The sequence below is a fragment of the Anguilla rostrata genome, chromosome 5, assembly GCF_018555375.3.
Source record: "Anguilla rostrata isolate EN2019 chromosome 5, ASM1855537v3, whole genome shotgun sequence".
NCBI classification, from domain to species: domain Eukaryota; kingdom Metazoa; phylum Chordata; class Actinopteri; order Anguilliformes; family Anguillidae; genus Anguilla; species Anguilla rostrata.
This window is the reverse complement of record NC_057937.1, coordinates 40,725,988-40,750,066: the sequence shown is the minus strand read 5'-3', so window position 1 is coordinate 40,750,066 and position 24,079 is coordinate 40,725,988. Positions and strand designations below refer to the sequence as shown.

The window sequence follows — 24,079 nt, the reverse complement described above, 5'->3', positions numbered from 1 at the left end:
CACTAATAGTGGCCTAAATATTACTTCTAACACTTATTCTTTTTTCTTTAAAAAAAAAATGTATATATTTTTTATTTATTCATGTATTTATTTTACATTTTATTCCCATATTTGGAATTGTCAACCTTAATTTCAGGGCAAAGCAGCCTCTATAATTTCAGGAAGACACTGACAGAACTCTCATAGTCCTTAATGCATACTTTTATAGTCCGTAATTTATGCCTGTTCTTTCATTCTCCAGTCCTCCAGCTGAGCTGCACTGTCATTGCATGAGTGTGCATGGCTTAACATCATTAAGCATAAGATGCCAATCAAGAGGAGTCAGTATTGTGCAATGAAAGAGGAATGCCCTGCCAACTGAATTCGTTGTTCCCAGGTTAATGCTATTGCCAATTTATGTCTTGCTGTATGACACTGCAGCCACAGTTAGCCCTGGCACAGTCAGAATTCAGTGTGGACTGTCAATTGCATCACAACCTTGAGGGTTAATGCTGTAGCTGAATGCCCAACATGGTTATTCGATATTCTATAATTTAGTTTTGTCTTTTCAATGACAGCTGATGTAACCCTTTAAGCAGAGGAAAATAACATGTCCTGCCCTGGAGATTGACCCCAGACCCTCTAGTTGTAAGTTCAATTGACTTTGACTGCAAACTCCAGAATGAATGGGGTCAGGGTTCAGCTGGCCCAAGCAATGTCACTCTGACAGGGTAGTCCAGGTCTCTCAGTCTCTTCACAGCCTGTCAGCGGAGGTTAAGCTCTGCATATTCTGATTGGACCTACCTGGCCTTGGAGATTATAGTATCTCCTCTCTCACAGGCTCAGAGCCAACGCAGCACCTCTCGTTCTCCCTTCCCCCAGCTCTCTTACACCGGCAGCCTGTCGCAGTGGCTTTCCAAGCAGGCATACAGGATGTATATACCAGCACGTTTTGTTTTTCAGTCCAGTGAAGAATGGTGTGTTTTTTTTAAATAACGTTTCAATTTCAAGTAACATTGTTTTGTCTGGCTGGCTGCTGGTGGTTTGTGTGAGAGCTACCTGGGGTTATCCATGGGGTCAGCAGACACTCCACCTGATGGAGGTGGGTACAGTTTAAAAGTTCAGATTGTACTGTTGCAAATTTACATTCTGTTTAAGCATATCTGAATAAAGAGGTCACAGCATGGGTACAATCCCGGTGTACATACTGTGGCAGGCTCACGGGTGTGGGGTTTCCACGTCACCAATTCAATAACTAAACAATCACACGAAACACGACTGGAGTGAAATAGGGGGATTTATTTAGGGAAAATTTACACAAGGAGGGGAAGGGGAAATTCAGCAACCAATCCAAAGTCCACAATCCGTTCTCGTTGTCCTTTTCCGTAATCCAGGGATATCCAAAAACCAGGTCCTCAGCCAAAACAGTTCGGTACACAGCGGGGTTAGTCAAACAGTCCGGGTCACAACAGGTAATCACACAGATAATTTTCGCTCTCTCTTACTCTCCACAACACGCGTTTCCCTCACGGTACTTTGCGCCGTTTGTTCACTTCACTTCCCCTTTTATCCCTCTGCCCTTAATGGCTTAATTAGGCCCAGGCTTGCCTCGTTGGAGCAGGAAGTCCATATAAGGCTCGGGGGTGGAGCCAGCGGGCGGCAACGTATCTGCCCTCAATTACTACTCCCCTCACCTCTCCCTGCCGTCTGCCACACACCCCCCCCCTCAGCTCCGACCGGGAGGGAGGGGCGGTCCAGCTCCCTAGAGCATCCCTCCTGGAGAGGGCATCGGCATTTCCATGTGCTGCACCTGATCTGTGGATGACAGAGAATGCAAAGGGTTGTAAGGATAGGAACCAGCGGGTGACCCGGGCGTTACTGTCCTTATTACGTGACATCCAAACCAGTGGTGCATGGTCCGTTACGAGGGTGAAGTGCCGTCCCAATAGGTAATACTTCAGCGTTTCCAGGGCCCACTTGATCGCTAGACATTCTTTCTCCACAGTGGAATATCTTTGCTCCCGTGGTAACAGCTTCCGGCTAATGTATACGACTGGGTGTTCCTCACCTTCTTGGAGCTGTGATAGGACGGCCCCCACCCTGTTTCGGACGCATCGGTCTGCACCACCAGTGGTTTGGAGAAGTTTGGAGTCACCAGCACGGGTCCAGAACACAGTGCTCCCTTTAAGTCCTGGAAGGCCTTCTCCGCCTCCTCGGTCCATATCACCTGGGCGGGCAGACGGCTCCTGGTCAGATCCGTCAGGGGGCTGGCTCGGGAGGCAAAGTTGGGAACAAATCTCCGGTAGTAGCTCGTCAACCCCACAAACGTGCGTACTTGCTTCTTGGTGCGGGGGCGTGGCCAGTCCCGAATCGCCTCCACTTTCTTCACCTGGGGTTTTACACATCCCCTCCCGATCGTGTACCCCAGGTACTCAGCCTCCCGTAGGCCGAGTCGACATTTTTTTGGGTTAGCTGTTAGCCCCGCCCCCTTAAGGCCTGTAAAACCGCATTCACCTGGTTTAGGTGGATCTCCCACTCGTTCCCGTGGATTACAATATCGTCAAGGTAGGCTGCGGCATACTCACGATGGGGACGGAGAACCTGGTCCATCAACCTCTGGAAGGTGGGTGGGGCCCCGTGCAATCCAAAGGGTAGCTTTCTGTAGTGGAACAGCCCATCAGGGGTGGCAAAAGCAGTTTTCTCCCGTGCCTCGGGAGCTAAGGACACCTGCCAATAACCCTTTGTCAGGTCAAGTGTGCTGATAAACCGGGCGGTCCCCAGCCGTTCTATTAGTTCATCAATTCGGGGCATCGGGTAGGCATCGAACTTCGAGATTTCATTCAATTTTCTAAAATCATTACAGAAGCGAATGGTGCCGTCTGGTTTCGGCACCAACACTATGGGGCTGCACCACTCACTATTTGACTCTTCGATGATTCCTGCTTCCAACATCATCTTTACCTCGTCCCTTATGGCGTCTCTCCTCGCTTCTGGTATGCGGTAGGGTCTCAATTTTACCTTTTTCCCAGGTTCAGTGATGATGCGGTGCTGTACCAGATCGGTGTGTCCCGGTTCACTGGAGAACACATCCTGGTTCTGGCCGACCAACTCCCTCAGCTCTTGCTTCTGTGCTTGGCTCAGCTGCTCCCCCAGTGGCACCTCCACAGGCTTGGTCTCTGTAGTAGCTTTCTTCGGGGAATAGAGTATAGTACCTCACGTGCATTCCATTTTTTCAACAAATTCACATGGTAAATCTGGGTCAGATGCCTACGCCCCGGCTGTCTGACCCTATAATTAACCTCACCCACCTTCTCAAGGATCTCATATGGCCCGTTCCATCGGGCCAAAAACTTACATTCTGTGGTGGGGACCAACACCAACACTTTGTCGCCTGGCTGGAAGTCTCTTCGTTGCGCCCCTCTGTTGTACACCCGCGCTTGGGCCTCCTGTGCCTCCTGCATGTGTTCTCGTACCAGGGGCCACAGGGTTGCCATCCGGTCTCTCATGTCTTCCACGTGTTCCACCATGGTTCGATGGGCGACGGTTGCTGTTCCCAGGCTTCTTTAGCCACGTCCAGTAGTCCTCGGGTCGTCTCCCGTACAGGAGTTCAAAGGGAGAGAAACCTGTTGAAGCTTGGGGCACTTCTCGGATCGAGAACATCAGGTAGGGTAGTAGCTGGTCCCAATTCCTCCCGTCCGCCTCCATCACCTTCTTTAGCATCTGTTTTAGGGTTCGATTGAATCTTTCCACCAATCCATCGGTCTGCGGGTGGTACACTGAGGTGCGCAACTGGGTTATTTTCATTAGCTTGCAGAGATCCTTCATGATTCGCGACATGAACGGGGTTCCCTGGTCGGTTAATATCTCGTCGGGGATGCCGACTCGGGAGAACAGCATGACTAGCTCCCGTGCGATTCCCTTGGTAGCCATGGTGCGCAGGGGGATGGCTTCTGGGTACCTGGTGGCATAATCCAAAATCACCAGTATGTATTGGTGACCTCGGCTGCTCTTGGGTAGAGGTCCGATCAGGTCCATTGCGATCCTGCTGAAAGGGACTGAAAGGATGGGTAGGGGAATTAAGGGGCTACGAAAGTGTGGTTTTGGAGCCACCTGTTGGCACTCCGGGCAACTGCGGCAGTAATCTTCCACTGCCCTCTTCGCACCAGGCCAGTAAAATCGTGCCTTAATCCGGTCTAGGGTCTTCTCCACCCCTAGGTGGGCCCCAAGAAGGTGGGAGTGCGCCAACTGCAGGACAGTTTGTACGAAGGGTCGGGGCACCAACAACAATTCCAAACATTCGTCGTTTTTCTTCACCACCTGATACAACAATTTCTTCTTTATCGAAAAATGAGGGTACGTAATCTGACTTACCCCCTCGATAGGCTTTCCATCCACCACTGTCACCTGCTGGAGAGCGCTGGCCAGGTTGGAATCCTCCAACTGGGCCGTCCCAAACCGGCCCATTAGAGAGGCGGGCTCTGGCGCCACCTCGTGATCCATTGGGAATATGCTGTCCAGACTCTCCTCACCTTCCTCCAGTCTTGCATCACCTGCGTCGTCCTCAGAGAGGGGTTCTGTTGACGCCTGGGGGTCCACTTCCTGGAATCCACACATCTGGCTATCACCCCTTCTGGTGTCCCTCCCGCCTCTCCGGCTTCCTCCTCCCTTTTGGTTCCCTCGTCTCCCCACGTCTCCGGACATACTGGCCCACAGTGGACGGAACATCGGGGAATCTCTCCCGATAAGGACCGGCACCGGTAGGTTTGGGACGACTCCCGCTGGTCCCGTGTGTTGTCCCTTTGTGGTCTGTAGGTGGAGGAGTGTGGTAGGGTAGTTCTTAGTTTCACCGTGTATACATGTGATGGCCACGGTGTCAGTCAGGTTCGGGGACTGGGCGTAGTCGGGGCGGATCAGGGTCACCATACTCCCGGAGTCCAAAAGTGCTGTGGTGTCCTTTCCATTGGCCCTTACCGGGGTAACAGGGGTAGGACTACTTTCCTCCGCCCAGCATGTCATCAGCAACCCGCAGGGACGCCCGGTGGCTACCTCACTGGCTGAGGCCGAAGGCATCTGGACATCACGGTTTGGACAGCTCCAGGCGATGTGTCCCGGCTCACCACACTCGTAGCACTTCCTGCCGTCTGTGTTCAGGAAGGGGCGTCGTCTCGGGGAGCTGACCATCGGGTCCCTCCATCCCTGGTCGTGGTCCAGGCCTGGTCCTCCGTCCTTTTCCGCTCTTTCGGGCGAGTGGAGGGTTCCGCCTTCAGTGGTCGTCCGCTGCGCAGGACCTCCAAAGCCACCTGTTGACCTTCCACCAGTTCCACCAGCTGATCCGCGCTCTGTGGGTTAGCTTGGCTTGCCAACTTCTTAGCTTCAAATGGGAGAGAGCGTAGAAATTTATCTATGACCACTTTCTCGAGGGCGTGGTCGTCAGTGGTTCCGCCGTTAGCCAGCTCTTGGTCAGCCTAATCAGATCATGCATTTGTGATCGGGGGGACGCTGTGGCATCATACGTCCAATCATGGAACCGTTGCGCCCGGCCGATCAGTGTGTACCCATACCGGCGCAGGATCTCCTTTTTCAGCCCCTCATAGTGCGTCGCCTGTTCAGCCGTCAGATCCTGATAGGTCTTCTGTGCCGCGCCTGACAGGAAGGGTGCTAGCAGGCTGGCCCATTGCGCCTGGGGCCATTTCTCCCTAGCCGCCGTCCTCTCAAAGGCTTGGAGGTAAGCCTCGATGTCATCAGCTTCTGTTAGTTTCAGCAGAAACATACTGGGTTTAGGATGGGAGACTGCTGCGCCTGCAGCCACGGCAGCATGGGCGGCTGTTAGCTGGCTGAGTTCAGCTCGCAGGAGAGCGGTCTGCTGACGCTGTTCCTCCAGCAACTCCCGATGCATAGCCTGCTGCGCTATGTTGGTCTCCACTAGTTGCTTCACTAAGGCTTCCATTATGCTCCGTGTCTGTTTAGTTATTGAGCTTGGGTAGTGCCCGCATTCTCCACCATATGTGGCAGGCTCACGGGTGTGGGGTTTCCACGTCACCAATTCAATAACTAAACAATCACACGAAACACGACTGGAGTGAAATAGGGGGATTTATTTAGGGAAAATTTACACAAGGAGGGGAAGGGGAAATTCAGCAACCAATCCAAAGTCCACAATCCGTTCTCGTTGTCCTTTTCCGTAATCCAGGGATATCCAAAAACCAGGTCCTCAGCCAAAACAGTTCGGTACACAGCGGGGTTAGTCAAACAGTCCGGGTCACAACAGGTAATCACACAGATAATTTTCGCTCTCTCTTACTCTCCACAACACGCGTTTCCCTCACGGTACTTTGCGCCGTTTGTTCACTTCACTTCCCCTTTTATCCCTCTGCCCTTAATGGCTTAATTAGGCCCAGGCTTGCCTCGTTGGAGCAGGAAGTCCATATAAGGCTCGGGGGTGGAGCCAGCGGGCGGCAACGTATCTGCCCTCAATTACTACTCCCCTCACCTCTCCCTGCCGTCTGCCACAATACAATGAAAGCTTTGCCATTGCGTATGATGTGTTTTAACACATTTCTGAACTTTTTTCTCATGACGTATGCCTTATGTGGTAGAGATTTTCATTTATGATGAGAGGAAATCAGAATTAGTTATTCAAAGAGAATCAACTGAACAGTGATAGAATATATATATAAATATACTGACTTATATTTGAGTTACAAATCAAAGTGACCCACATCCTGGGAAAGCCTAATGTTGTAGTCATTTAACAAAGTCACATTTTGTTTTCTCTGGTCGTTATGTGCTGTTGATTATGGTTATACAAAGTCAGGTACGTCTATGTCTAATTCTGGAGACAAATGAAACACAGGTGGAGCATATTGTGCTGTTATTTAAATCGGTTGCATTTGCCAATTATTTCACCTACAGCTATTTCAGAACATTACTGTGCAATGCCAACCATAGTGGGGTGACCTTGTTAATAATTGTCATGTGGTTTTCCTTGTGTGCTTATGTTGCGCATTTGTATTTTCTTAATGACACTTTCATAAAAAAATCTAAATGTGCCATTCATAATTTTAAATATTCTCTCGAGGTAGCCAGCTGTGTATTTGACTTTGTTTTAGTAATACTGCAGTTGAAAGCTGGTTTCTAACACACAATGTTATGTGGAATTCAATTTCAGTGTGTGACATCTAGGCCTGTATTCATTCAGTTTCATGCATGGCTGATTGCAAACATCACTGTTATGGCTGTTGTTTGAAGACAGTCAAAATAAGTTGTTGTTTTGAAACAAACAAAAAACTTGTGTAGTCTAAATGCAACAAATCCGTACAATTATTATTTTTTTTAAAAGTATTTAAAGGGTACGCACTGCATAACGACATCCCCCAAATATATTAGGCCAAATTGTTTTAGTCTAGAGGCTTTCATGAAATTAAGTTGAAATTGTTGATGGAAACACCCATGTCATGCCGGAAAATTACTTCTATGATGTGTGACACAATAGATGGAAGACAAACAGCTCTGCTATTATATCTTTAGGTTGAAAAAGTGACAGAATGGACAGCATTTTGTTGAAAAGATGTCAGAAATGGACAGCATTGAAATATTTGATTCTGAATTGAAGGACAATATCAGTGACCCTAGTGACTGACTCTGATGAGTCTGTAGAAGACATAATCGCTGATCCTGATAGATCACTGCAACACACTGTTTAGGTTTGAGCCAGAGTTGAATCAGAGTTGGAGGATTTTTCCCAAAGCCAACAACCAGAGCACTTTATCAGAAATTCTCTTTTTAGCTATCTTGCCCAGATTCATATGAGAAGACTGATACCAATTGTGTACATCCCTGTGTACCCAGTACAAAAATATTGGACGGGTCGTATGCTACCAGTGTTAGCTCTATCAATGGCTGCAGATGGACGGCAATAGTTAATTAGCTCCTGCCTTACAATCTACTTTAATCCACCTTTAGTAAGCAAATTAGTGTAGCATCATATGCTGATTTAACTCATTTTGCATTAGGGTTATTAGAGTTAGGGTAACTTTATTATGCGCATAAAGTTGTAGTGTGTGTCTAAAGACACGTGTAGTGTCTAATTCTTTAATGGAAAAAGGGCTAGCTATAGCTAATTTGACAGTATCTCACTCTCAGGCACAGATACATTCAATTTTTAAAACAATACCTGGTGCGTACGCTTTACTTTCAGAGCTATATTGTATGTTTAGGTTTGTTGGTATTCCAATAAAAGATACTGTATATAAATTCATTCCATTGAGAATGAATGAGCAAAATAATGGTATTTACAACTTCAGGAACAATAAAGGATCCTTCTCTTTTAATTCAGGCAAACCTGGGTGGCTGTGACCTACCATGGCTATTAGAGACAACTAGCTAGTGATGTAACTCCTGTACTAACTCTCCCTCACTCTCTTAGAATCTTTGTTGATGTAATGAGAGATTAGCTTCACAGAAACATTAACACTGTGTGTCTGATCCCCGTAGGCTGACCCACGACATAAGCCTCGATGAGTTTGAGGACGAAGACCTCTCGGAGCTCACAGAGATCACCGATGAGTGTGGGGTGAGCCTCAACAGCAACGGTCTTGACATCAAGGTGAGTCAACTCAAAAACACATTAATTGCACCCTACTCCTGAAGAGATTTACCAGGCTACAACTGTATACATCAAGTAAGCTAGGCTTCTTGATAAGTATAAATTTTACAGATGTATAAATTAATGGAAGCTTATACAGTACATTAAATTTTCTGAACACTGTAATATAGCACAGTGTATAGATATGCTGTACAGCATATAGAAATGACATACAGACCTTAAAAGCAGTAAGTCTCTCTTATACCACTGCAAAATGCTAAAAACAGCTTGCATATCCCTGTAAGAGCTTACAATTCACTGTCCAACTGTAACTGTCCGTATGTTTTCATATAGGTTTTTGAAAACTGTCCCTTTTCCCCCTTCCTTTTAAAAATATAGGGCACTATTTAAGGCTTTTGTTAAGATTTCAGTTACAAGCATGCTTTCTTCTTTTTGTGATGTTTATTATTTTGCTTCATAACTGGATTTAAAACATTTTTGACATCAGCATGTCATTACCCAAATGAAATTACTAATGCACTCAGTGCACTCCATTTAAACTAATGAGCAATTTCTGAAGCTGCTTCAGTGTTCATACATAATTCACTTCAGACCTACATTTATTTCCTCTTATAAAAACAACTTATTTGTATCTTTGTTTGATTGAAATGAGGTTGTATTACCAGGGAGCTTCTGTAAATATTGTCTTCCATTCTCTCTTCTGCAGTCTCATTTTTAGAAATTTACCCTTTGAGATTGCAGTAATGATCAAATGTATCTTTTCCAAAGTATTTTGGGTATCTCCTTAAATAATTTATTAGGAAGTAAGTCCTATTTTAATACACTAAACTTTCTTTCATCTACCAAATCACATTGCAAGACTTTTATGCATTTAATTGTATTATTTCCAACACAATACAATCTTAAGAAGAGCACCCGTTTTTAAGTCAGTGTACCTTGCAAGAAATTCTTATTTAAGCAAGGGCTGATATGAAATTGCTGAAATTCCAGTTTTGTTCACAAAATAAAGAGGAATACACAGAGGGATTAATTACTGTGTGGCCTATCCATCATACTAAATATGATGTAGAGGGATAAAAGATGTATGAATATCACCATGTCAAACCTATTTAACACCAGTCTCAGCCAGCAAGAGAACATGCAAACCTAGCTCTACCCCAGTAAAATGAGGTAAATGAAAAGGATTGGATCTGCTCAGCTTTATAATTTTATCAGGTTTAGAAAAAACAGTGCTGTGCCATGGGGGAGGTGATCAGAATCAGAATCAGAATCAGAATCAGGTTTTATTGCCAAGTAGGTTTACACATACGAGGAATTTGTTTTGGTCAGGTGGTGCATAAAAGGACATCAATAGATAATAATGAAAACATAGTGCAATAAAAATAACGACATAAAACTCTAAACATAGTGCAACGTAAACTAACATAACATAGTGCAAGGGGATAAGTTTTAAGTACAGGTGCTGTCGTTTGGTCTGGGGTCAGATAACAGTAAGTATCAGTGGGTCCCGGCCTGTGAGAGGCAGCTGCAGCGGAAAACTGTCTGTGTCTGAGTTGGTCCTGATGGACGCAGCTCCTGCGGAGGGATGTTGAAAGTTTGTCCAGGGTGGGGGGTCGGCACAATCTTTCCTACCGCTCAGGGCCCTGGAGGTGTGCAGGTCCTGAGGGATGGCAGATTGCAGCATCACCCTTCAGACGCAAATGATACCTGCAGTTGCCTTGTCCTGCATGGCACAGCGTACCAGATGGTGATGGAGGAGGTGAGATGGACTCAGATGGCAGTGTAAGTGCACATCATTGTCATTGGCAGGTGAACTTCTTCAGCTGCCGCAGAAGTACATCCTCTGCTGAGCCTCTTGTGAGGGAGTGATGTTCAGCTCCATTGAGGTCTGGTGATGATGGTGCCCAGAAGCAGAGGATCCACAGTGTCGACTGGGAGTCATGCAGGATGGGGCGTGGTTGTGGCGTCCTCTGAAGTCATACCATCTTACGTCTCTAGGCTTGAGCTCCAGGTTGTTATGGCTGCACCAGGACACAGATGTTCATCTCTCTCCTGTAGGCAGACTCATCCACAGATGATCCAATGAGAGTGGTGTCGTCTGCAAACTTCAGAGCTTGACTGACTGATGACTGAGGTCACTATTGGTATACAGGGAGAAGAGTAGAGGAGAAAGGACGCAGCCTTGAGGGGAGCCGGTGCTGATGGTCCGGGAGTCGGAGACGTGTTTCCCCAGCTTCACGTGCTGCTTCCTGTCAGACAGGATAGCTCACAGAGATTAAGTCCTGAAATTTGGATATGATTTTGGAAGGGAGCTACTTTGGAGAAATACATCTCTCTGAACTATCTGTCATTTGTGGTCACAGCCTGTTGGTCAGTACAGTGAAGTTGTAAGAGAAGAATCAGCCCCACATGAACATTGCTTACTTTCTCAGCATTGGGGTTGCTTTGTTCTCAGGGAGTTCAGTCATATGTTTGAAAATAATCAGTGTAACTGCAATTGCGATGCCATTAATAACTGAAATGTCATGCTTTCAGACTGAGAAGACAAATCTCATAGGCTATGTGTCTTCATTTAATTGGAATTCCAATACTGGGGTCTCATGATCATTCTTTTACCTTGGAAGCTAATTATACAAAAGATCTGCTTAAGCAAGGTAATGTAATTAAAGATATTACTGCTTATTGGAATATAGTATGTGGAATTGTCCTCTGACCAGTTGTCTTCAGATAATCCCTTTATAGATGTACAATATCTGTTCTACTGACCAAGCATCAGCTGGCATGAGGTGAATATGGCAAGTCTCTTGATGGCTCGCATAGCTCAACATGAATATTGCACCGCTAGAATATCCTCCCTCACACTCCTACCCTGATGATGTGAAAATATACGTGCAGGCTAACTACCAGCCCTGCAAATTTCACCAGCACTATTCCTGGGTCTGTGTAGATGGTGTTTTTAACAGTTTGGTATATGACAAATTCTTTACATTCACACCGGACCAGGTACTGTGGTTGCTGGAGCGGACAACTGATGATCACAGCATGAGTCCAAAACAGGCTTAATTGTACCAGCTGGGAGTGGTTCCTCTTCAGTCTCCAGAATGGGGCACGGAGTAGGCTTAGCAGCATGACCATCCGGGGAAATAGCTTGGAGGCTTTTACGATTTGAACTGTCCTTGTTCTGTTTTCACATAGTTTGATCTGGGCTGTTTGGCTCAACGTTTCACCATTGCTGTGGCAATGTTTGACTGTGTCTATGGTCACACGTATAGACTCTGAAACCATGATGTCTATTGTAGTAGAAGCTATAGAATTCTTTATTATTGCTGTCCTGCTTGGCCACTTTCTGCAGATCAGGCTATCTTGGGAACATGTTCTTGGTGAGAGTCGGGAGCATATTATGCAGCTGGTAGCCCATGAGCAACTGTGATGTGATTATGCCTGTATCTGCAATCAGAATCGCTTGATAGGAGAGGACAGCAAAGAAAGGATCATCTTGTTTAAGGATTCTCTTTGTCTGAACAGCTCTCTTGGCATCCCATTTGCTTATGTGAAGTAGACCTCAAGTGCTTGAAACCATACTGCTCAGTCTTGAAATCTGTTGATGTGAATTTTCATGCAGAGCAGAGCTGTTCCAAAATGCGGAAACGCACAAGCCTTCCATCAGTTTGCTTGTATCAGGCAGCTTGCTCTTCACTCTTTAGCTCAATGTATTACGCACGTACGGTAACACAGCACATCTCAAATAGTAATCTACAATAACAAGGTACTGCTGACCGGTGACCATGCAAAGATCTGCTCCAAGGTACTGGACAGGTTGTAAAGGAAATTCTGTTGTCATCAGTAGCTCTTGGTCTGTTGAGCTGGCATAGACCCAAACGTGGTCTCCCTCACTTCATGGATCCTCTTTAGCAGTACCATTTCAGTAGCTGCATTGCATCCTAAAAGGTTGCCTCCCATGGCCCCTTTTAGCACATGCACATCGATCTGGAATGTCTTATTCTTTGCACGGGCCTTTATTTCAGTTGGCTTAAGCACTTCAAAGTGCCTCCTGGACTGCTGAGTATGATGTTTATTTTGTTAAGTGGTGGCTTATTTTTCAGGCTATTGTGACTTGCCTCTGATGTTACTGTGGTATCCACTCCAGAGTTGATTTTTAAAATGAGCACTCCATTGATATGTGCACCCTCCATAGTAGTCTCTTACCCATTGTTGGTTTGTGTTGTACCATTCTTGTATGGAAAACCACTGTGAAATATCCAGATTTTTTTTTCAATATTCAGCATTTTTGGCTGGGCAGTGCCCTCACTGTTCAGGATGTTTATTACACCTAATGCATTTTTTTCTGTCACCTTTCTCATATTTGCTTTGTGACTTTCTCTGTTTATCTGTACCTCTCTTGTTGCCTTTGCCACATCTTCCCTGAGAGAATCTGATGACTTCCAATTGCTTTTCAAATGGCAGTTTGCTGTTTTGGCTTTTATTGAGCTTGTGGTTGCCAAAATCACCAAAATCAAAATAAATAAGTATTTATTCATTTTTATGTTTTACTTTGTGAACAGTTATCTACATTATTCCACTTCTGATACCATATAATGAAATACATGGGAGGCAGGGTCCAACTCATGGTAGGCCTTTAACTTTACTGGATCAACTTCTGTTCTAACATAAGAGGCTAGTCTGCATGCCTTTTCTCCGACCAAAATGACTGTTTTACATTCTGACAGCTGGTAGTGTTTCGCTGTATTTTCTGACTGCGATGAGCCAAGATTCTGCTTACTGAGCCTATGGGCTCTCTTACTGTCAAAGAGGAACATTGAATGAATACTGGTGCCTAGTGAAGTGAATGTAAGCAGCCTTACTTACGATTTTGTAGTCAGAATGCAGTTGCCATGGAAATAGGCTTCCTAAGCCTATGTTTTGATTTTGTATCTGTTCTCATTACAAATGATGCGGGCATCTTCAGGAAGTAACAAGCTTGGGCTGTTTCCACGCAACATGCTGCATGGCCATGTATGTAATATATATCTAAATATACAGTATGGACAGTGACACAATTTTTGTAGTTTTGGCTCTGTTGCAAATCCTTTGCATATAATGACTGCCTGAAGTCTGCGACCCATAGATGCTGGATATATTCCTTGTTGCTGCTCTGCCAGGCCTGGACTGCAGCTATCTTCAGTTACTTTTTGTTTCAATGGATTGTCTTCTGAAAGTAAAATGCATATTCAGTTGGGTTCTGGTTCTGCACCTAGAATTAACTCAAAAACATTTTTTTAGCTTTCTTGTCCATGAACTAATGATACAGCAACACACCGCTGGCAAGTCAATTGTCCAGTTACTTTTGCCCCAAAATTGGGGGACTATGTATAAAAAGGACTGCAATTCCCTCAATATGGATGTAAATACCCACAAATTAAAGAAGACAGTCTGTACTTCAACCCCATATTCATTGTTTAATTTCAAATCCAATGTGCGTAGACCGCCAAAACAACAAAAATAGTGTCACTGTCCAAGTAGTTATGGACTGCATTGTATCTGGCCCATGTAAATATATTATTGACTGCATATATTAATATAGTATATAAGGTCACTTATCTAATGTTCTTCCAAGGTGTACATGTAAACAAAGTCAATTTTCTTTCCAGTCTCAAATTAACCAAACAACCCATTTTACTCTCAACCTGCTTTCTCTCTAATTCTTTCTTGTAATACATTTCCAGTGCTAATCCAACCCTGTGAAATCCATAGAGTTAATTACCAAAGACTGTCAATGACCTTATTCATACCAACCTCTGTAATTGACATTTGTGCTAAATGAACTTAAAATGGACCATTTTCAATCACTGTTCTCACTGATGTTGGCATGCTTCATCCTCTAATCCCCTCCTACCCTGGGCAGACATCACTCCCAGTCTGGAGCCTGGGATGCTCTTGTGCACTTGTCAATAAATGATGAGGTCAGGTTTCTCTCACCCCCCATGGGGTGCTGAGATCAGTGGTGAGGTAATTCCCAACCAGGAAGCTTTCTGAGCATATGGGAAGACATCGTCCTCCCCTCCAGTCATTCTGAGTGAAGGATGGGGGCATCCGCCTTGAGAGAGGATCCATGCCCCCATTATGATGAAACTCTCTTTCATAGAATGCCATTGCTGAACATAATTGGTTAATGGGATGTACTCCCTTTAGACAAAAAGGTGGGATCTTGTCTGTACACTGTGGGCTCTATTCTTTTAATGGTTTTGTGTCAGGAGAAAAAACCATTGCTATTGCAATGGACAATGAAGGTACCACATTGAATTAGACTGTAAATTTACTTCTGGAAATGCATTAACACAGTTTTTTTATGTAATGTCTTATAAAATGTGACATTGTATGATTGTAGCAGCTCTGATATAAAGTGATATTGATTCAGTTTGCAAGAAATTATTCAAATATATATATATATATATATAAGAGTGCTATTTGTCAGAAACTAAATGTATTCTCTTTGAAAACCTGTTTGTTGGAGCTTGTTTCACTGAAGTTAATCACTCTATGCTTGTGAGTTGTCAGAAGCGGATCCAACCTTTTTTGTGCCAATGAACACAATAATGTGTCACTGCTCATTCAAACAGTTTATTGTTTGATTGAGCTTGTTTAAAAATGGTGATTGCCATTAAATAATCTGTTGTGTGATAGTTTTACATTTATCACCAAAAATAATTTGATGATTTGCCTCTTAGTAATCATGATAAGTGTTGCTAATTCTGCCTGAGCACAGGGCCTATTATATGATAGCATTTTGGATCGATATGATGCAGTCTGCTCTTCCTAATTACATAGGCCCAAGCCATGTCATGTCAGATGAAGGGCTCTGGAACCTGTCAGATGGATGTCGCCCCAGGGGCATTTAAGAGGCTGAAAAACAGTCCGCGCAAGCAGTGAAATCCTCCAGTGGTGTCTCCCTACCCCATCTCCAACCGGTTGCCTAGCGACAGTATAAGAGCTCTTAAAGGGACCTCGCGTAATAAGAACCATAAAATAGTGCTGGGGTTATAGGTTACTCCCTGAGGGGGAGCATATTAGTAGTTTTCTTTGGGGAACATGGGTGATGTTTACGAGATTTCCTCTCTTTATATTTTTATTAATTAAACCACAGGTAGTTATGGGTGACATTGCCTTATGACTGAGATATCTCTGCCCCCCAAAGCCTTTTTTGTTGCACACTATGCATTCACTGGCATACTATGACTTTGATGTAAGTTTTATTTTAAAGGGGATTAAGCTTATCACCAGAGGCTGGATTCAGACAAAAGGAGGAGTAATTCATTAACCATACATCACGTCATTGAATTCAAGATGATTACACAAACCAAACTTGTTTTGTGATTTACTCAAAGTGGTGATTTCCAGTACACCTGAAGGAATGAAAGCATTTTCGGCATTCCATTATTCATGTTCGTGTGGGTAATACACATGAGAATTCAGCTTTTGTGTGTCATGATACCGTAGAATAGGATTAGTATTCATCACATTCTCTCATCATGCATTAGTTCACTTAATCTGAGCTGATTTACCCTTGGCTGTGATCTGTATGCCATTGCTTCACTGTACACATCACCATCCCGTTCTCCATCCCATTCAACTAGTCATCTGGGGCTTAATGACTGTAATTATTGTAAGTTGTCATGGAGACAGCTGATTTGAGCTTTTTGCTATCTTGTATTTTTTTTCCACTCTCTATGCCATCTTTGGAAAAGCAAAAATGACTCTTGTCCAGGCATTTAAACGTTGATTAGCGCTGGTGTACAGGCAGTTTCTGTGAAGGTATTTTTGGAAGATGGTTTCTTTTTCTAGAGATGGCTAAATGTCTCTTGGGAAAATATAGATTTACATATCCTAACAACTGATCAATGGTTTATCAAGAATTTTGCTATGAATTGGTTGTCACAGTGAGGTTTCGGGGTGGCGTGCTGTCCCTGAGGGCTCTTACTAGGCTGTGCTTTTATCTGGGAGCGTTAAAGAGGTGAAGCAGAGGCTGTGCGTCTAGTACAGTGGAAAGTCACTTATCAGCTTAACTCCTACTCTCTGCTGCTTACATGTACTCTACAGAACAGGGACCAAGCCAGGGCAGCATGTCACCTAGAATTACAGACAGGTGGGCAGCCAATCTCGGGTGATGTTTAAGAGGCACATTCCGAAACCTACTGTCCACTGGTTGCTTTCTAGTATTTGCCAAAGAGGCGTCGTGACTGGAGCATGCTATGAGTCAGAGGGAGGTTTAAACCTGTGATTGGAAGAGTGTACTATATCACTGTCATCAGACCCTGAAGATATTTGTTTTTTGGATTTTGGAGGAAAGGTATTACTAGTGTGTAGTATATCAGTATAAATCTAAATGCCAGTTTCTGTTTATTTTAAAATTATGTGGTCACATGGCATTAGTCAATTGAAGACATTCATACATACACATACAGAGCAACAGAATGTTAGTCTGCCTTGCTGGCCATTTAAATAAATTTTGTTTATGATCTCTGGAAAAAATACAATAGCTCAATATACAAAATCCTGTGAATATGTCTACCTTCTCTCTCTCATAGCTGTTCCTGTTTTAAACAACAAAAGCAACCCAGCAATGAAAGGGTTATAGGCTCCTGTAAAGGCAGGCTGTAATTGGCTGGCTCAATCCCCCCACCACGGCTACAGCCAGCTCTGCCTTCACTGAAACACTGTCGCTCTGTCTTTCCAGGGCCATGTGACACGGGGAGCCAATAGTGGGCCAGGGAAGGCAGAAGGGAGTGTGGCTTCCAAGCTGCAGGCGGAGATGCTCCATTTGGACCTGATCGATGCTGTGGATGACATTCAGGACGAGGAAGCTGTGCTGCCTACCATTGTGCCCTCTGTGAAGGAACCTGCTCCTGTAACCATGGATACCTACCGGCCCAAGAGACCCACCACACTTAACCTCTTCCCACAGGTGCCTCGGACTCAGGTGAGCCCAATTAACCCTTCCCTTATTGGTGTCTTTTCCTGTTTCATGTGTGATGCTGGAAAACAGCGGGACTCTTATCTCACGAGCAGACTACTAGTGAACTGTACAGATATTGTTTAAAACACATGACTGAACTTCTCTATTCAGGGCCATTGAAAATCCATTGAAAACGATAAATTTACATTTTTAAATGTTTTGTTCCACAAGAAAGATTTGTAAGGGCATGTTTTGTGTGTGTGATGGTGTGTGATTGACTGTGTTTGCGCTTTTTTTGTGGTCGTTGTTTGTCTCTTGATCTGTCCTTCTGTGAGCATGTGCCATATGTTCTCTCGACTGTTCCTGTGATCTCGCCAATCTGAAAATAGCATCACTACAGTGCAGATCAGAGTGGCGGTGTAGCTAATTAATTCAGCCAAAGATTACTCCTAGCATATGATTGTTCTTGACTGATCAAGATGAGCTCTGTAGGCTGGGCACACCTGTTATTTGGCCAGGGCACATGATGCTGGATGGCCATCAGAACATAATGCTTATGCAAGGAGGGCTGGGTGAGATGGAAAATCTCCCTACTTATGATGTCCAATGGCCAATACCTCCAATACTGTTTGGAGTCCATCAGTGCTTGCACACATACAGTGTGAGAACAGCTGTGTTGGGCTACACAGACTGTGTAAGAAGGCTTATTGATTCTCGGACGAATATGGTGCTGAGATATAGATTCTCTAATGTGGGTTGCTGTGAGATCCCCTCAATGTGCATACTATGAAGAGAAGTATTAGTGGAAACGCATTCCCTTCTGGAAGGAAGGGGGTGGGAGGGGGGACTCTTTTCTACTTCGATGAACAAATATCTTTTTTCATGCCCTTAACCCTCTATTTACTTTTTACCGCCAGTGAAACTGTTAGCCTGGGTCATACAGTATATGCCTGGGACGTTACTGGAATTTAAAGCAATACAGAAATAAAATGTATGCTAAAATATTCAATATATATTATCTTTACCTCAATTGAAAAGCATATAAATGATATATATGATTATTGGTTGTCATTTACCTCTGCTAGAACACATTTAACGTTTCATTCATTTCTGATGAAGATGTGATTTATACAAAAACTACACAATTATTAAAGCATGGGGGACATAAATCACGTTTATGTGTGAAAAATTTCAATGAAAAAAGGTTTTCATGGTAGATTACTATGTATTTGTGTATTTTGAACTGACATTCTCAATTATTTCTCATCTTTATCTTGCTATATTCATTGGGTTCATTGGGGTGGCAGCGTGGTATAATGGAAACTTGGCTTGTAACGCAAAGGTTGCAGGTTCAATTTCCGGGTAGGATACCATTGTACCTTTGAGCAAGGTTCTTAACCTAAATCGATTTAGTATGTATCCAGCTGTATGAATGGATACTGTGTAAAAATTTTGTGTCTGGTTAAGAGCGTCTGCTAAATGCCTGTATGTGATGTAATGTGAAGTAATATTTTCAAAGATTCCAAATAAGTAAGAAGACAAGGCAACACAAAACAAAAACCAAATTTACACTAGTTTAGTTACTGGTTATGAAATACTTCTCTCAACGGTACAATTGTTCTTTTACTAAAATTTTTAAATGGGTCAGTTTGACCCAAACCAAACACAAGGGTTATGTAGGGTATTATTAGAAATTATGCAAATGCATGACAAATGCATGATTCCTATAGACTTTTAGAGTGGAACATCTGCATCTTTTGGCGTATTGGTGGATTTTTTATTTATTTGATTATCATTTCATGATTTCCAACCCTTGCAATGAACAGTGGAGTCTCTAACAGGTCAGTAGGCAGACCTCCAGGCCAGCACAACCTCAGTACCAGTACTCATAGAAGACTCTCCCTGATAAGACACCTTGGTTTAAATACTAATACCCTGCCACTCAAGGTATTAGTATATTAAACCATGAGGGGGTTAAACAATGATATCCAGGTTGACATGATTCTTTTAGATGGGCCGGAAGGGGGAATGATACACAGTCTACATGGTGGGTTTTGTGTAGAATCTCCAATCTAATCCCTAATCCTGCTCCTGTCGGTTCTGCTCTTGTACACTGCTCCGGGCTCAGGCTGTGTCTATGGGCTCCCAGCTCGTCTTGGATTACACGGCCTTCAAGTCTCACTTCCATGAACACTCTCTATTGTTTCATGCTGAAATACATATATTTACATACATTTATTCATTTGGCAGACACTTTTCTGTAAAGCGACTTACGTAGCCATTATTGTAAACAATGGCAAGTCTATAAGCACCAGGAATAGTGCAGTACTGAGTGCAAAACCGATCTGACCCAACCACCTCACAAGTGAATGAAATTAAATATTCAATCCCACACACAAATGCATCACTGAAAAGGTGCATACATAGTTCAAAGATTATAGGACTGAGTACCCTGTCAAACTGTTGCTGGTCTGTTTTCCCCTTCTGCAAGTTAGTTCTTGAGAATAACTGTAATTGGAATCCTGTTGTACAAAGCTGTTAATATTACCTGTTCAGCATACTGATTGTCATGTCAATGGGAGCAGATACTGTACATGTGTGTGCATGTGTATCCATTCACCTTGAGGACATTTCAGAATATGAGAAATGACTTCTGGTCTCTCTGGTTTAAAGGTGTGTGCTCTGCTCTTCTGGAACATCCGTTGCCACCCAGATGCCTATTGTCCTATACTGGCACCATGAATTCAGCTTCTGCTGTGTGTGCTCACGTGAATGTTGTCAGACAGTGCGAAGGATTGCAAGATGCCCATCCTGTGGTATTTAGTGGCTGAATGGAAAGCTTTCAATTGACTTAAATAAAAAAAGTTTCTCAGAGAATGTTGCATTCTCTTACAGTATAAACTGCATGAAAAGTTGACTTTACAGCAGGAGTACTATTATATATTAATTTTAATTTCAAATGTTAAAAGAATCTCAGGGTTGAAAAGTACATATCTTTGTCCTAGAATTTAGGTGTGTCTTCTTGGAGCATTAGTCGTACTGTTGGGAGAGTGTTGCTGGTAATATTAAAAATGGCCTCCAGAATGCATTTGATATGAAGTTTGTATAAGGAGTCTTTTAAACTGTCTCGAGAGAGAGCTGAGAAATATGAAATAAAAGCTGAAATATTCTTGACCCGGTTATATATGGAAAGTGTGCTTTCCTGAGTAAAACTGATACTTCGCTGTCATTCTGTACATGCACTTTTTAGCCCTGGATAAGCTCTGTACCAAGGACACAGTCCTTGACAAGTCTGTCAGCCAATTCTCCTTTTTAAAATTGTCTAGCGTCTTCTTGGGGTGGCTCATCTTGTTGAGGCACTGTTCCAGAATATAGATGGGCCCATCGGTGTGGTATGGAATCTTCATTCTGCCAGTGTACATTGTGGCATTCATCTACCCTGCACCAAATTGAAAGGATAGATGTGAGTACGGTGGTAAACATGACTGAGAATTCCAAATTGGGAGGGAAAGAGAAAAAAGATAACAAAAAACTGCATTCTCCCACTCTCTCTCTCACACACACACACACACACTCACACGTACACACATTCAAAGATGAGAAAAATGACTAGCCCCGAAAAGTCTATATTTGTTTGTTTCTATTATGAGCGCACCTCCCCACATCTCTCCTTTAGCAGCATTGCTACTGTTACCATGACAATGGACCACTATCTGGTCCAAATGCATCACAGAAGTGAGTCAGAGTTAGATTGGAGTTGAGCGTGATATTTGGAGAGAACAATAACGTTGCAGAGACTGAGATGTCAGCATCCCTGCTGTCTGTGTCAAGAAGCCAGATTCCTTTTTTGGAAGCAGCATATATCATCATATTGATCTGTGAACACTTCCTGACTGCCCAGCAGATCACTGTGCTGATGGAAGTAGCTTGTCACAGTGCTGTAGTGTAGTCTGTATGAAAGCCTAATGACTCAGTGGCAGATATATTTTTTTAAAACATTCACGCTTATGAAGGAAAATGGAATTGTTGTTATTCTGTTTCAATCATTAAAACTAAGTAGATTGTTTTGTTTCCTAGGACCCTTCATGGCATTTGCCATTCAGCTCCATATAGGGATGTTTGTCTCTTTGAGGCCAAGAGGAAGTAGATTGGCAGTACTTTGCCACAAACCTGAGAGGGAGGGGGGAGGGGTCCTGATATTAGGATGGGGAAGTTTTCGACCCACATGCTGAACAGCCTCTTGTACTTGTAAACACTCTTTTTACATACCCAGGGTGTTGTGTGTGTGTGTGTGTGTGTGTGTGTGTGTGTGAGAGAGAGAGAGAGCGAGAGAGAGAGAGAAGGGAAGGGAAAAATGTTCATGTTCCCTTTAAATGTTCTGCACAAAGCGGACAATACAAAAGGCCATGGTCATTCAGCAGAATAAACCCTTTGCTGTGTATGTTCCCCCCTCCCCCCTTTTCTCTCTCTCTCTCTCTCTCTCTCTCTCTCTCTCTCTCTCTGTCTGTCTCTCTCTCTCTCTCGATCTCTCTCTCTTTTTCTGTCTCTCTTTCTCGCGCTCTCTAATTGAATCATAGGACACACTAAACAACAACTCATTTGGTAAGAAGTACAGCTGGCAGGAGAAGGTCCGGCATTCTTCCTCCCCTCTGAAAACAGGTGAGTGTGGGATGATTTCCGAGTTCCCACCATTGCACTGTTGGCTGCACATCCTTTGTTTAAAAGGGTCGCCAGAGAGACACTGTATGCTTTAGCCTCTTGTTGAATGCACACACACGCACCCACACACACACGGCTGACAGAATGGAATATTTTTGCATTCACTGTGTGGTACGTCCCACCAGTGCCTCTCTTCCTACTTTCCTTCTGTGGCTGAGTTGCCATGGAAACATATCTCTGGCTTTGGAAGGCTCTGGAAATTAAATTACAAGCGTCAGTGTTGTGCACGTCTGCTCTGTAGCTCTGTAGTGTAAATGACTGTGAAACTGTCTGCCAAATCATTTCACAATGTAGAGCTTGGGGCATAGTGGGTTAGCACGTAGGTCCATTGCCCTGTTCACAAAACTTCTGAATGAGCAAAACACACAATATGAGTAGTGTTTTATTTTAGTACATACGTACGAAAATTCCCCTCGCATTTTAAATTTGGAGTTTTTATTATCATATATGTTATGTACTGAAGGTGAAATGTATTATTTGTTAAAGTCTAAAGCACTCCTTATAATACAAGATAAAGCATTACTTTTTTTCTGATGACAACTGTGATAATGACAGTTGATCAGCATATGCATTTGTGTCATTATCACAGTGAACAAATATACTGCAGTGAATACATGTGAATTGTCATTACCACTGCTTTTCACATTCAAAGTGCAGAAAGGTTTTGGAAACCAAATTGAAGAGTGATTTTCAGAAATAATCAATGGTCTTTCTACCTTGAAAGCTAAAATAATAATTCTCCTTGTTCCTTTTTACAGCTCCTGTACAGTAGTATGATTCATAATCTTTCCTGTTCCTTGTTGCCTAACTTTTAATCTGTGTGTGGTTGTGTGTGCGTGTGTGTGTGCATGCGCATGGGTGTGTGTGTGCGTACATATCGCTGTATATTGCGTGTGCGTGTGCGTGTATACGACAGCGGAACTGACACCTACACATGAGCACATCTGCCTGAGTGAGGAGGACTCGGCGCAGCACGGTGGCAGCACGCAGACCAAAGACAAAGGCACCTCAACGGACACCCCCAGCCGAAGGACCTCCACACAGAGCAGCGGGGGCACGCGCTCCAAGCTGCAGGACAAGCCCCCGGCTGCGGCCAGCTCTCAGTCCCCCGCGCAGGCATCGGGGGCGGCGCACCGCGAGCGAATCCGCTACCACACGGACGTGCGCCTGGAGCCCACCGAGGAGATCTACCTGACCCCCGTGCAGAGGAACTCGGACCCGCTGGAGCAGGACAGGCCTTTCCTCTCACAGGCAGGGGAAAATAACCGCATGTCCATCAGCTCCGACGCAGAGGGGCCCCCACCCTACCAGCCCCTCCCTGACCGGACAAACCCTTCCATCAGCGAGGAGGATGAGGTGTACCCTCCCTCGTCCTCCTCCACAGCCGCCCTGGACCTAAGTGCGAGAGGGGCGGGGTGCGGGGCTGGGAGCATGGCTGGGGGTGGGGCGGCGGCGGCTGCCTCCGAGCTGGGCGTCCCACGGACTTCCATCAGCTCAGAGGCCAGTGGGCTCTCCTATGACTCAGTCAAATACACCCTGGTGGTGGACGAGCATGCCCAGCTGGAGCTAGTCAGCCTGAGGCAGTGCTACCAGGGCTACAGCGACGACAGCGACTCGGCTACCATCTATGACAACTGTGTCTCCTCCCCCTACGAGTCGGCCATTGGTGAGGAGTATGAAGAGGAGGAGGAGGGTGGGGGCTTGAGACGGGATGCCTCTTGTCTGTCACAGGACTCCACCCCCGAGGCTGATCTTCCCATGTCCCGCAAGTTCCTCAATGTCTTCATGAACGGCCACTCTCGCTCTTCAAGTAAGTCTAATGCCTC

At 44.4% G+C, this 24,079-nt stretch overlaps 1 protein-coding gene across 2 annotated transcripts in view; it reads left to right on the top strand.

Moving 5' to 3' along the window:
• Positions 1–24,079, top strand: part of LOC135255274 (C-Jun-amino-terminal kinase-interacting protein 1-like) — a 46,849-nt gene that overhangs the window by 13,041 nt on the left and 9,729 nt on the right. For both annotated transcript variants that reach the window (XM_064336224.1, XM_064336225.1), the window contains exons 2-5: positions 8,473–8,584; positions 17,316–17,558; positions 22,112–22,193; positions 23,170–24,063. In XM_064336224.1, coding sequence (XP_064192294.1) covers positions 8,473–8,584; positions 17,316–17,558; positions 22,112–22,193; positions 23,170–24,063 — 1,331 coding nt within the window. The remainder of the gene's footprint in view (positions 1–8,472; positions 8,585–17,315; positions 17,559–22,111; positions 22,194–23,169; positions 24,064–24,079) is intronic.